Source organism: Canis lupus, chromosome 19, assembly GCF_048164855.1.
Source record: "Canis lupus baileyi chromosome 19, mCanLup2.hap1, whole genome shotgun sequence".
NCBI classification, from domain to species: domain Eukaryota; kingdom Metazoa; phylum Chordata; class Mammalia; order Carnivora; family Canidae; genus Canis; species Canis lupus.
This window is the reverse complement of record NC_132856.1, coordinates 54,382,784-54,396,163: the sequence shown is the minus strand read 5'-3', so window position 1 is coordinate 54,396,163 and position 13,380 is coordinate 54,382,784. Positions and strand designations below refer to the sequence as shown.

The following is a 13,380-nucleotide window of genomic DNA, read 5'->3' as shown; positions in this document are numbered from 1 at the left end:
TTCACAGACAGACCAGGTTTGAGTCTGGGCACTTAAGGGTAAGTGGGGGTAAATGACTTATTCACCTCCTTATGCCTAAGTTTGCAAAATAGCAATAAATAGTTGTGGGGCACTTTTTAGCCACACCCCCACACACCCCGCCCTCGGTGTCGCTGCCCATCCACCTGGCCAGGGCTAGGTGCAGGGGAGGCAGGCTGGGTCCAGCCAGGCCTTCACTCCCTGCGCTGCCCGATGCCCTGGGTGAGCTGGATGGGGCTTACGGGCTTTGCTCCGGCAGACGTCGACGAGTGTGACCGGCAGCCGTGCGGAAACGGGACCTGCAAGAACATAGTCGGCTCCTACACCTGCCTCTGCTTCCCCGGCTTTGTGGCAACGCACAGCGGAGATTGCGTGGGTGAGCCACCTGGGCTGGTGGGAAAAGTGGGTCCTTGGCTTGTCTTGAGGGTCCCTCTCTGAAATAAAGGATCTGGCCTCAGGGATCCCTTCAATAAAACAACCCCAGCGGTTGGTGCTCCCTCTAAAAATGCGTCAACCACAAAAGTTCCCACACCTCTTCAATTGTCAGCTGCCAGGGGGTCTCTCACACTCAGGTTGATGGCAGCAGGTGGACAGTGCAGGGAGGGCGACAAAGATCTGGGTGATGCTTGCAGTCGAGTGCAGTGGTTGAAAGCATGCATTCCAGGGTCAGGCGGCGAGACTCCAAATCCCCGCTTTGGCACCTGCCAGCTTCGTGACCCCAGACAAGTCATCCACTTCTCTAGGCTTCAGTTTCCTCCTCTTCAAAAAGGGAGGTTAGTAGTACCTACCTAATTTATACGAGACGAAATAGAGTGTAATAACAAGGAATATTACCAGAAACAAAGAGAGATATCACATACTCAGGGGGCAGTTCTCTGAGAAGACATGACGACCATAAATTCATATGCATTTAACAACAGAGCTTCAAAACAGATGACATAAAAAATGGACAGAACTATGAAAAGAAACAGATAAGCCCACAGATATAGTTGGAGACGTCAACACTCCTCCCTCAGTAAGAGAGGGACAAGGAGAAAATCAATCAGGCTGTGGAAGATCTGAACCACACTGTCAATCACCTAAGACCTGGTCAGTATTTATAGAACATTCCAGAACACATGTCCTTCTCAAGTGCACATGGACATTTACCAGGAAAGCCCATAGCCTGGGCCATAAAACAAACCTGAACATTTAAAAGAATTGAAGTCGCACAAAGCGGGTCCTCAGAATGTAAGGGAATTAGAAATGAGTCACAGAAGGACATCCAGAAAAATCCCCAAATATTTGGAAATTAAATAACATACTGCTATAGAAGAGTCCAGAGCACAAGAGAGAAATCATAAGGGAAATCAGAAAATATTTTGAATTACTTAAAAAAAAAGGGGGGGGACGCCTGGGTGGCTCAGGGGTTGAGCATCTGCCTTTGACTCGGCATGATCCTGGAATACCGGGATTGCACCCCACATTGGGCTCCCTGCATGGAGACTGCCTCTCCCTCTGCCTGTGTCTCTGCCTCTCTCTCTGTGTGTCTCTCATGAATAAATACATACATAATCTTAAAAAAAAAGAAAAAGAAAATATTTTGAATTAGATGAAAATGAAGGGATCCCTGGGTGGCGCAGCGGTTTGGCGCCTGCCTTTGGCCCTGGGCGTGATCCTGGAGACCCGGGATCAAATCCCACGTAGGGCTCCCGGTGCATGGGGCCTGCTTCTCACTCTGCCTGTGTCTCTGCCTCTCTCTCTCTCTGTGACTATCATAAATAAATAAAAATTAAAAAAAAAAAAAGAAAATGAAAACAGCAAAATTTGTGGGGTTCAGCTAATGGAGTAGCCAGAGGCAAATTCATAGCATCGAGTGCTACGATACTGGCTGGGGCGCCTGAGTGGCTCAGTCGGTCAAGCGTCTGCCTTCTGCTCGGGTCATGGCCTCAGGGTTCCTGGATCGAGCCCCTCCTTGGGTTCTCTGTTCAGCAGAGAATCTGCTTCTCCCTCTTATTCTCCTTCTGTGCTCTCTCTCTCTCTGAAATAAAAAAATTGTCTTAAAGTGTGACAATACTGGTATCTGCCTCCTTGGATAGTTAGAGGTTAGTGCACAGAGCCTAGGACACGGGTATATGATAAATTAAAGTCACTACCGTCAACGTCAGGTCATTGTGGATGGAAGGGCAAGGGAGGCTCAGAGCCCCAGGACCGTGGGTGACCCCGCCTGCCCATACCCCCACCCCCTCTGCAGACATGGATGAGTGCCGCACTCTGGCGGGGCAGGTGTGCCGATTTGGCCAGTGCCTCAACACAGCCGGCTCCTTCCACTGCCTCTGCCAGGATGGCTTCGAGCTCACGGCCGACGGGAAGAACTGCGTGGGTGAGTCCCGCCTTGCGGTGGGAGCCGTCTCTGCCAGCACTTGCTCCGAGTTTACCTGCGGTTGGTACTTCCAAGTCCTCACGGTTCTGTTTCGTAATCGTGCATTTATTTTAAGGTATAAAAAGAAAGAAAACTAGCGCATCACACCCAGGCTTTCACAGGGTTTGTGGTGTAGGGGTAAGGCTGTCTTAAAAAACCTACGTTTTCTGAAGTGAGGGTGCTGAGACCCCTCCTCTTCCTCTCCACAGACACCAATGAGTGTTTCAGCCTCACGGGAACCTGCCTGCCAGGCACTTGCCAGAACCTCGAGGGCTCCTTCCGCTGCATCTGTCCTCCTGGCTTCCAGGTGCAGAATGACCGCTGTGTCGGTGAGTGTCCAGCCCCAACTCCCACTCTGGGGCTGGGGAGGCATCTCCGGGCCTCTGTTTCCCCATCTGTAATATGGGAAGGCCAGCTGGGGTCATGGTGAGGGTGGAGGTGTACTCAGCACAGCACCCAACACGGCTCCATACACGATTACTGCTGTTAGGATCATTTTGGCCGCTCGGCTCAGGTTCCCTCTCTGGGGCCCACAGGCTTCCTCATGACTCCTATAAAAGGGGCATGGGTGTGGGGTTGTGGTGAATCTAGAACTCCTTACTCAATGAATGATGGTTAAGGACCAGTCTGGCCTGAGCTCCACTGGCGTAATTGCGCATCTGGGTGACTTTGTACCGTCTGGGCTAATCTGGACCAGTCTGGCCTGAGCAGATGGGCTGGCCCGGGACCAGGTGCGCTAACCTCGATCGGTCTGGCCTGGCCTCCCCTGGTCTGCTCTCTCTGGGCTACCAGTTACCTGGAGCTAACCTCATCCAGCGTAAGCTAAGTGTATCCAATCTTGGTTAGCTTTGTACAAAGTTGGTCTCTAAAGATGAACTTTCCCTGACCATGACCCCTGACCTGGAGATACCTTCTAGGCAAAGACCCCCCCTCCCCCACCACCAACTCACTCCGACACAACTCACCTGGTGCTCCAGCTCATGCTGAGTCCCAAGGGCACCTGCCCTGCCTTGGTCGCTAGACCCTCCCGGGCTCCCCTGCTCTGTCTGCCCCTCCTGACAGCCGAGGCTGTCCCACTCTGGCGGAGGTCCTGGGTACCCTCCACCCAGCTCGTGTCCCTGCCCCTCTAGACATCGACGAGTGCCTGGAGGAGCCCAACCTCTGCCTCTTTGGCACCTGTACCAACAGCCCCGGGAGCTTTCAGTGCCTCTGCCCACCTGGCTTTGTCCTCTCAGACAATGGGCACCGTTGCTTTGGTGAGTGTGTGGCCCAAAGAAGCACACAGGGCTTAGAGAGGGAGAGAAGAGTCGGGTCACCCAGATACGGGGGGCTGCAGGTTCCTGTATGGATCTCCAAGAGCTCTGTCTGGGCTGAAACGCTTCTCTGCGTTAGTGGGGTTAGTCTAGTCCAGGCAACCTGTTGGCCAGACACGTCACTTCTACAAAGGGCTATCCCGGTCCAGTCTGGGCTAACCTGGTCCCCTGGGCTTTGCTCGCCCTGTAGTGGCTGCAGTTGCCCTACCTGGGCTGGCTTCGTCTCAGCTAGGCTAGCCTCCACCAGTCCGAGCCAGCCTCTTCTCTCCCAGGTTAGAGGCAACAGCGGGGGAGGGCGGGGTAACTCCACCAGTATTTGTTGTTCAGACCCTAACCTGCCCTGGAGGACTTCTCAGGTTGATGAGAGGTCCGGGCTGAGGACCAGAGGCTCATGATAAGGATTTGGGGTCCAAAGTCCCAGGTCCTCTGGCTCTCTGGGATCTTCATCTCTCCACAAAGGGGCTACTGAGCCAGGAATAACCGTGGCTGAGTTTGCTCTCCCTACCTTGGGGGCACCCCCACAGCTGTGGATGTGGGGCGTTACTGGAAGGGGTGTCTGGGGGTCCAGCAGAAGCCCCGAGGACTGACCCACATTGGCCCAGGGTGGGTCACACGTCCATCTCGGAGCCAGTCACCACGGTCAAGGGCCTGCACTTGGTTCTGATTGGCCACTGGTAGGGTCTGGGCACCCTGTTCTCGGGGACCGGATGACCTTCAAATGTTTCCCCGGGGGTCGCCCCACAGACACGCGGCAGAGTTTCTGCTTCACCCATTTTGAGGCTGGGAAGTGCTCTGTGCCCAAAGCTTTCAACACCACCAAGACCCGGTGCTGTTGCAGCCAGAGGCCTGGCGAGGGCTGGGACGACCCCTGTGAGCTGTGTCCTCAGGAGGGCAGCGGTGAGCGCCCCGCCCCGCCTGTCTAGTCTCCCCTTGGGTTTTACCTGCCTGCCTGCATCCCTTGGTTTCCTACACCCGCTCAGGGGGCTCCTGGGGGCTGCACCAGCCCCCAGCCCTCACCACCTTCCCCTCTTGATGTCCAGCTGCCTTTCAGGAGCTCTGCCCCTTTGGCCACGGGGCCGTCCCAGGCCCGGATGACTCTCGGGAAGGTGAGCCCCTCACCCACGTGCTAAGGGCCCCTCCCGGCCACCGCACCTGCCTCCCCGGCCACCCAGCCCTGTCTGTACTCTGCCCCCGTTCCCAAGTGTCAGGCTCCCTTCTTGGCCAGTGGGTGGCCCTGGACCGCACGGGGGGGCCCCCCGGAGGGAAGGAAGGCAGCCTGGGTGTGGCTGGGTGTGACAGATGCCGTGCCTGCAACCCCTGCCTCCCTCAGATGTGAACGAGTGTGCGGAGAGCCCCGGCGTCTGCACCAATGGCCTCTGTGTCAACACTGATGGCTCGTTCCGCTGCGAATGTCCCTTTGGCTACAGCCTGGACTTCACGGGCATCCGCTGCGTGGGTGCGTGACCAACCCGCGTCCTCTGGAAGGAGGGAGTGGGGTGCCCACCCTGCATCCAGTGCAGAGGGCCACCAGACCTGGCCCTATGAAGCCAGGGGCATCAGTTGAGGGGGGGGGCTCTCTGCGGGCCCTGACCACCCTCCCCTGACCCCAGACACAGATGAGTGCTCCATCGGGCATCCCTGTGGCCAAGGCACCTGCACTAATGTCATCGGAGGCTTCGAGTGTGCCTGCGCTGATGGCTTTGAGCCTGGCCCCATGATGACCTGCGAGGGTAAGACCCTGCCTGCCCAGGAGCTGGGCTGTGCACTGGTGGGGGGGCCCCGCCAGGGGCTGGCCTGGAGGTGGGGGCGTGGACCCCAGAGGCCGACCAGCCCAGCTGGCCTCTGCCTTGGCCTCCCCAGACATCGACGAGTGCTCCCTGAACCCCCTGCTCTGCGCCTTCCGCTGCCGCAACACTGAGGGCTCCTACGTGTGCACCTGCCCAGCCGGCTATGCCCTGCGAGAGGACGGGGCCATGTGCCGAGGTAGGACGGGCAGGGGCAGGGGCAGCAGTGGGTGCTGGGCGGGCCCCAGGGCTCCCCATCCTGGAGAAGGCAGGGAGATAAGAGCAGGGGTCTCCCGAGGGTGAGATGAAGTGAGCGGAGCCCTGAGGCCCGTGAAGTGCAGTGGGCGCCCTTCTGTGACAGGTGCTTCTGTTGAAAACAGGGTTCCGAGTCTAACAGGTCAGGTGGCCCCTCCAGAGCTGAGCAGGACAGTGAGGACAGCAACTGTGGCCCCCAGGGGAGGTGACAATGTCTGGAGACAGTTCCTATTGTCACAGTTGGGTGCAGGATGGGGGGTGCTACAGGCATCAGGTGGCCAGGGATGCTGCTAAATACACCACAGAGCATGGAATGGTGTCCCCCACGAGGGGTTCTTGGGGCCCAAATGTCCTTAGTGTCAAAGCTGAGAAGCTCTGGGCTGGGACTTGGGCCCTCCAGGGCTCCTGTGGGGTTCGTGCTCCAGGGACCGTGGTGAACCGGACAGGTTCACAGACTCTGATGTGGGCAGGGGTTGCGGGTGTGCAGACAGTTGTGACCCCTCGGCTCTCAAGAGGCCTGGGCGGGTGTGTGTGTGTGTGGGGGGCTGGGCACGTGCAGTGCTGTGTGGACCTCACCCCGGCCCCAGGTGAGGCCCCAGAGGGAGGTGGGATCCAGGCCCCACAGCCCGGGGCCAGGCCATGGGGCGCCTGACCTTGGCCACCCTCTATCCCTGGTTATGCAGACGTGGACGAGTGTGCGGACGGTCAGCAGGACTGCCACGAACGGGGCATGCTGTGCAAGAATCTCATCGGCACCTTCGCCTGCGTCTGCCCCCCAGGCCTGCGGCCGCAGTCCAACTCCAGGGACGGCTGCACAGGTATGGGGGTGCTTTGGGGGTGCAGGGACACCCCCCGGGGCGGAGAGGGAAGTCAAAGCAAGAGAATGCGGCGGGAGGGGACTCTCCAGGGCGAAGGGAGGCTGGCTCGGGGGGGTCTGGCCTCCCCGGCACCCTGCCTCATCCCTCCCACCGCAGATGAGGATGAATGTCACACCCAGCCCAGCCTGTGCGCCAACGGTCGCTGTGTCAACACTGTGGGCAGCTTCCAGTGTGACTGTGATGAGGGCTTCCAGCTCAGCCCTGCCGGCACCGAGTGCCAGGGTGAGTGTGGCCAGGCACGGCGGGCACAGCCATCCCCACTTGCCAAGGAGCTCCGAAGCCAAGCCCCCCGACACAGCTCACCCCAGAGCCAGCTCAGCCTCTTGCCCCCCAAGCCCTGTCTCCGCAATGCCCCAGCGCCAGGCAGGGCCGCAGGCCAGGCCCCTGGAGTCTCCAGCAGCCTCTTCTGCACCCCGTTCTGTCCTTTCTGCTTCCCACCAGCCCCTGGGCATCGTCCCTCTGCTCTGTCCCCACTGTCTGTCCGGCATACCAGCACCCCGTGCCCCCTCCCCCGTTCCCTGGCTCCCACGCTGCCCTTTGACCTCAGGCAGCCGCCCGGCTCTGAGCCCACAGGGCCTGTCTGACCCCAAGAGGGCATCTAGCAGGGCCGGGTGACAGTGGTTTGGAGGATTTCACCCCAGGGCCCCGCAGAGCCGTGTCAGAGACATGTGGGAGCCCTCGGGAGACAATCGGTGCCGCCGGACGCCAGGGGCCAGGGGCCCTGGACGGCACGTTTCTCCCGCCCACCACCCCCCACACGTCCTTCGCAGACGTCCGGCAGGGGCCCTGCTTCTCCGAGGTGCTGCAGGCCGTGTGCCAGGCTCCATCGAGCAGCGGGGAGGCTGTCACAAGGGCCCAGTGCTGCTGTGGGGGCGGCCGGGCCTGGGGGCCCCGCTGCGAGCTCTGTCCCCTGCCCGGCACCTCTGTCCACAGGGCCCTGTGCCCGCACGGCTCGGGCTACACCGCCGGAGGCCAAGGTGAGGGGGGAGTTTGTTCATGGTCGTGTCCTGTCCCAGAGGGTGCTAGAGTGTGCACACTGTGTGCACCTCTGTGCAGGCTGGCGTGTGCACACCAGTGTGAACCAGAGCCCATTCGTTCCTGTGTGGGTGCATGAACTTGGGTGAAGGGGTGAGCAGGTGTGCAAGCCGGTGTGCGTTCTCCTTGTGTGTGAGCATGTTAGTGAGCATGTGTTGTGTGTGTGTGTGTGCCAGTGAGGGGAGAGGCTGGTGTGTGTTTTGTGCGTGCTGGCTGCATGAGGAGTACATGCCACGGGGCTGAGGGGGACTGAGCCCACCTGCGTGTTTTGGAATCTAGCAAGTATGTCCGTCAGGGTAGGTGCGTGTGTGAGGGAGAGTGTTTCTCTGCATGAGTACGTCTCATCCAGCGTATGGGGGGGGGGGGTGAGACAGGTCATCCCAAGTGAGCCGCCGTGACATCAAGGACTGAGGAGGAAGTGCCTTTACAAGGCTGTGTCTGGGGGGACAGAGGAGCCCGTGAGCGTGTGTCCTTGTGATTCTGTGCGTCACCGTGTGACTGGTGTGCAGTGTGTGTGTATCTCTGTCTGTACTTCCACGCCTGTGCATGGGTGCCCTGGTGAGACTGTGGGGAGGGTGTCCCCCCTCCCTGCCTGGCAAGTGTTCTCTCTACATAGTGGAAGGAGCTTCGCTAGTGTGTCCTGCCGGGAGAGCTAGGACTCACACCTAAGGGTGGGGGCTGCGAGGTCAGGAAGGGGAAGCCGAGGCTGGCCTTGCCCCAGGCAGAAGGCTGGTGGGCAGGAGGGTGGAGGTGTGCCCCAGTGACCCGAGGCAGCCGGCACGGCTGAGCCCCGCTTATCCCCAGATGTGGACGAGTGTCGCATGCTCGCTCCCCTGTGCCCCCACGGCGAGTGCATCAACAGCCTTGGCTCCTTCCGCTGTCGCTGCCAGGCGGGGTACACGCTGGACGCTGCTGCCACAGCCTGCCTGGGTGAGCCTCCCCACCCCCATCCCCTGGCCCGGCCCCGCCCCCTTTGTGCAGCCTGCAAACCTGGAACAGAGCATCCCTGGTCCTGCCCCTGCCCCGACCCTACCTGGGCAACTCTCCTCCTGTTATTTTGTGCCTCCTAAGATTTTCAGTTACACTGGGTCAGAGCGGTTCATCCAGGTGAGGGATCAGCAAGCCCCCGTTCAGGGGCCTAGTCTGGCCCTCCACTTGTTCTTGTTAATAAAGTTTTATTGGCACACGGCCCTGCCTACTTGTTTTCCTTCCCTCGGTGGCTGCTTTCCTGCCACAAAGGCCGAGTTGAGTAGTTGGAACCGAAACCACTTGGTCCACAAAGCCAAATGTGTCTATTCTCTGGCCTTTTACGGAAAAAGTGCCAACTCCTCATGGAAGCCCACAGAGTCTGATTGGTTAGGGCGTGGGAAGGAGGCCGCGGCGGGGCCTGAGTGGAGACCGCAGGCCCTGAGCCTCTGGGAACATCTGTCTGACCCCCTGCATGCTGCCGACCCTCCAGATGTGGATGAGTGTGCCCAGGCCCCCGCGCCGTGTGCCTTCATCTGCAAAAACACCGAGGGCAGCTTCCTGTGCGCCTGCCCCCGAGGCTACCTGCTGGAGGAGGACGGCAGGACCTGCAGAGGTGATGTCCCCCCCAGGCCCTGTGGGGCTCCGGCCCCCCAGGGATGCCCCGGGCGCGTCCCCAGCTGCTCACCCCCTCCCCACTGCGTGGCGTTGGACACCATCCCTGGGGTCTTTCCCCTGGGAAGCCCCCAGCCCCGGGAGGCCCTGCCCTGAGCCTGCGGGGACCGTCTGTGCCGCAGACCTGGACGAGTGCTCCTCCAGGCAACATAACTGCCAGTTCTTCTGCGTCAACACCATCGGCTCCTTCACCTGCCACTGTCCCCCCGGCTTCACCCAGCACCGCCAGGCCTGCCTTGGTGAGTCCCCTCCCCGCTCCCAGCAGCTGGCACGTGGCACTGGCCTTCACTCGTTTCCCAAATAAGTAGCAAGCGCCTGGCGTGTGCCAGACATCGGGGACACAGGGGTGATCAGAACAAAGTCCTTGCTCTGTTGGTGCTCATGTCCTGGTAGCAATCTCCTTCCTTACCCTGGGGACATGGGGCCCTGCCCTGAGGACTCCCTCTGACCTTGGCCCAGGACACCTACCTTTGTCCCTGCCGGGTCTCTCTCCTAGGGTCTCCCCAGAGTGCTCCTGAAATCCCAGGGGCTCACAGGGTCCAGAGGGGGAGTTGGTTCAGAAGCCAAGGCTACAGGGGCGTCAACCACTCCCATCACTTTTTAGTGTCTGGTGGCCTGGGAGAACCAGACCTCCTCTGAGGGCCAAGCGCAGCCACGGGTGGCCCCACTCAGGCTCCCACTAACCCACTCAGCCAGCACTTCCTGAGACCCACTGTGCACTAGGTAGGGCTCTAGGCCAAAGGTCTGCAGACTCCAACCCCTAGGTTGGGCCCAGCCCCCTACCTGCTTTTTGTTAATAAAGTTTTATTGGTACACAGTCACGCCCATTCGTTCACATAGGGTCTGTGGCTGCTTTTGCGCTACAACAGCAGAGCCAGAGTCAAGTAGTTGCAACAAAGTCACACATATTTCCTAGCTGTCCCTTTCTATTTTTTTAAAAAAGATTTTATCTATTTATTCATGAGAGACACACAGAGAGAGGGAGGCAGAAACACAGGCAGAGGGAGAAGCAGGCTCCATGCAGGGACCCCAACGTGGGACCCGATCCTGGGACTCCAGGGCAGAAGGCAGGCGCTAAACCACTGAGTCACCCAGGGATCCCCTAGCTGTCCCTTTCTAGAAGCCATTTGCCTTGCCCTCTAGCAAGAGGCAAGCTTGCTATTGTCACGGACAGTCCCCGCCAGCAGGGAATCCAGACAGAAGCAGACAACAAGGTACACTATAGCGTGTTGGAAGGTGACGTGTGACAGAAAGAAAAACTAAAGCGGAGCAACGAGATTGGGAAGGCTGCAGTTTTTCACCCAGGGATCAGGAGAAGCCTCATCAAAAGAGACATTTTACAAAGGGCTGAAGGAAGTGAGGAAGCGAGCGGTGTGTCCATGTGGGGAAGAGCCTTCTGAGCCTTGAAACGAGATGCGTTTCCCTTTCTCTGCGCAGTAAAGTTATTTACCCTGTCTCCGAAGAGGAGCACACCTAACGTGGCATTGGCATGTGTGCACTCACCCTATGCACCCGGCCAGCTCACGTGGGTCTCCTCTCCCACAGATCGAAGGCTCCAGATCACCCATAAGGAACACCTGTATAGCCTGCACTCCTCGTGGGTGGGCTTGGGCTAACTAGCTCAGAGGTCGGCAAATTTTTTCTATAAAAGGGCCAACAGTAGATATTTTCGGGCTTGTGATCCATGCAGCCTTTGTTGAAAATCCTCAGCCTTGCGTTTGTAGATCAAAAGCAGCCATAGACAGTGCATCATCATAAATGAATGTGCGTAGCCACGTGCCAATAAAATTTATTTTACGAAAAACAGCCAATGGGCCAGACTTGGGTCTCAGGGCCTCTGTTCGCTGATGACTGAACCAGAAGATCAAACTGACAGGACCATGTAGGCACCCGGCCACCTGACGCTTGGTTTGCTTTGCTGCGTGCAAGGGAAAGAAACCACAGTAGTTCCAGATGCTTCTCTCTGGGGGGATCCTGGCGGGAATCCAGGGCTGCTCTCTGTGGCCCCTCAAGGGACCGCTCAGACAGGAGGGTTGAGCCCACGAGCAGATACAGGAGCCCCTCTGGCTTAGAAGCCGCACGTCCCCAGTGTCTTGTCCCCAAGAGAGATTTCAGGAGGTCCCCAACGGGAAGTGTCTAGTGTCAGGAATCTTCATACTCTAGGAGGCCAAAGCTAGGGTCGCCTGCCAGGAATGTGTGGTGCACCCCCCTGCCCCCCCGCAAGCCCCAGCGTGGGCCGTTACCACCGTAGCATTGTTGTCGGGTAACCAGCCTCGTCTCTGCTTGCCCGGCTGGAACAGAACACCCTAGACCGGAGCGCTTAAGCAACGACACGTAGTGCTCACGGTTCGGGAGGCTGCAAGGCCAAGGTCAGGGTGCCAGGACGGGGGGTTTCCGCTAAGGGCTCTCCTCTTGGCTTGCAGACAGCTGCCCTCCGCTGTGTGCTCACATGGCAGAGAACGCACAAGCTCTCTGGCGTCTCTTCTTACAAGAGCACTCACGCCATCCTCAGGGCCTCACCCTCACGAGCTCCCCTAAACTTGCTCTAAAGCACCTCCCAAAGGTGCCGCCTCCAAATACCATCACTCTGTGCGTTAGGGCTTCAACATACGAATTCGCGAGGCTTTGGGGGGGGGCGCCCACATTCCATCGATAACTCGGGTCGACATCTTGTGATTGTTGCGTTTCCAGGAGGACAGAGGGCACTGGTAACCCCAGGAAAGGGGTTTTTGTTCATCTTTTACTCCTATGCTCGGTGCCATCCCAAGTCCTTTATGCGATGATGTCAGTGTCACGGAAACAGCAGCCAGGAGAAGCCGTAGCTGGGGCAGCAGGCCCGCAGAGGGCCAGTCAGCCCCCCCACCCCCACCCCCTCCACTCACACAGCTCTGGAGGCGGGCAGGAGCGATTCAGACGAAGTCCTCGATGTGCGATGTGCGTCATCTCGCCCATTCAGGGCAGTTCTGTGAGGCGGGGACAGTTACGGATCTCATTTCACAGAAGGGGAAACCGAGGCACAGAGAGAATCAGTGACTTGCCCAAAGCCACACCATCCATCAGGCAATGGGCCCGACACAAATCCCCTAACCGCCAGGCCGTCCTGCCCGTTCTGTGTCCCCTGCAGATAATGACGAGTGCTTGGCTCAGCCTGGCCCGTGTGGCCCTCGCGGGCGCTGCCACAACACACCAGGCAGCTTCAGCTGCGAGTGCCACCAAGGCTTCGCCCCGGACAGCTCAGGCCGTGGCTGTGAAGGTAGAGCTGGGCTTTGGGTGGGGTCCAGACCCCCGGCTGCGCCCCAGGGTGGGGGGCCGCCCGGCGAGCCCGCTGGCCCTGTCTGTGTCTCGCAGACGTGGACGAGTGTGACGGGCCCCATCGCTGCCAGCACGGCTGTCAGAATGAGCTGGGGGGCTACCGCTGTGGCTGCCCCCAGGGCTTCACCCCGCACTCCCAGTGGAGCCAGTGTGTGGGTGAGTGTCCAGGACTGGGAGGTACGGGACGGCGGGGGGTGGGGGGGCATCAGAATCTGTCGGGGCAGGCAACTGGAATCCACTCCCACCTAGGACCCCGTGACAGGCACAACTACCTAGAGGACAGATGGGCCGGCCTGGGAGGTAGCGCGTCCCCCAGCCCACTGCTGGGGAGTCCGGGGGCCGCAGGGCAATGGCAAAGTTCAAGTCCGGTTCGTAGGGAGTGGTGGCCCGGAGGGCTCAGCTGCGAAGGATTCTGAGTCAGCGCCCGATCGATCAGCGATGCCTGCCCTGAGCTTGGCAGTGGGCGACCGGAGCGTGCGTGCCCATCTTTGCCACGGTCTTTGCAGAGGCCCTCAGCCTGGGGGACTGGCCTTCTGCACCCCGTCTTCTCCATCGCATGCTTCTCTTTGTGCTCCGGTCCCTCCCGAGGGCAGCCTCATCCTTACCACCTCTCTCTGCTCCTCCCCTGCAGTCTGCTTTCACTCTCTGCCCCTGTGGGGCCTGCTCTCTGGAGACCTCCCCGCCTCCCCTGCCCCTGCACCACCGCTGCCTGCTGCTCCCGGACACCCTCCTCCCTCCGCCTC

At 59.4% G+C, this 13,380-nt stretch overlaps 1 protein-coding gene across 3 annotated transcripts in view; it reads left to right on the top strand.

Moving 5' to 3' along the window:
• FBN3 (fibrillin 3) overlaps positions 1–13,380 on the top strand; it is a 53,115-nt gene that overhangs the window by 35,934 nt on the left and 3,801 nt on the right. For all 3 annotated transcript variants that reach the window (XM_072787518.1, XM_072787519.1, XM_072787520.1), the window contains 17 exons: positions 278–394; positions 2,252–2,380; positions 2,629–2,748; positions 3,550–3,675; positions 4,477–4,629; positions 4,773–4,838; positions 5,063–5,188; positions 5,343–5,462; positions 5,593–5,715; positions 6,455–6,589; positions 6,746–6,871; positions 7,420–7,626; positions 8,489–8,614; positions 9,144–9,266; positions 9,448–9,564; positions 12,450–12,578; positions 12,674–12,793. In XM_072787518.1, the coding sequence (XP_072643619.1) occupies positions 278–394; positions 2,252–2,380; positions 2,629–2,748; positions 3,550–3,675; positions 4,477–4,629; positions 4,773–4,838; positions 5,063–5,188; positions 5,343–5,462; positions 5,593–5,715; positions 6,455–6,589; positions 6,746–6,871; positions 7,420–7,626; positions 8,489–8,614; positions 9,144–9,266; positions 9,448–9,564; positions 12,450–12,578; positions 12,674–12,793 (2,163 nt within the window). The remainder of the gene's footprint in view (positions 1–277; positions 395–2,251; positions 2,381–2,628; positions 2,749–3,549; positions 3,676–4,476; positions 4,630–4,772; positions 4,839–5,062; positions 5,189–5,342; positions 5,463–5,592; positions 5,716–6,454; positions 6,590–6,745; positions 6,872–7,419; positions 7,627–8,488; positions 8,615–9,143; positions 9,267–9,447; positions 9,565–12,449; positions 12,579–12,673; positions 12,794–13,380) is intronic.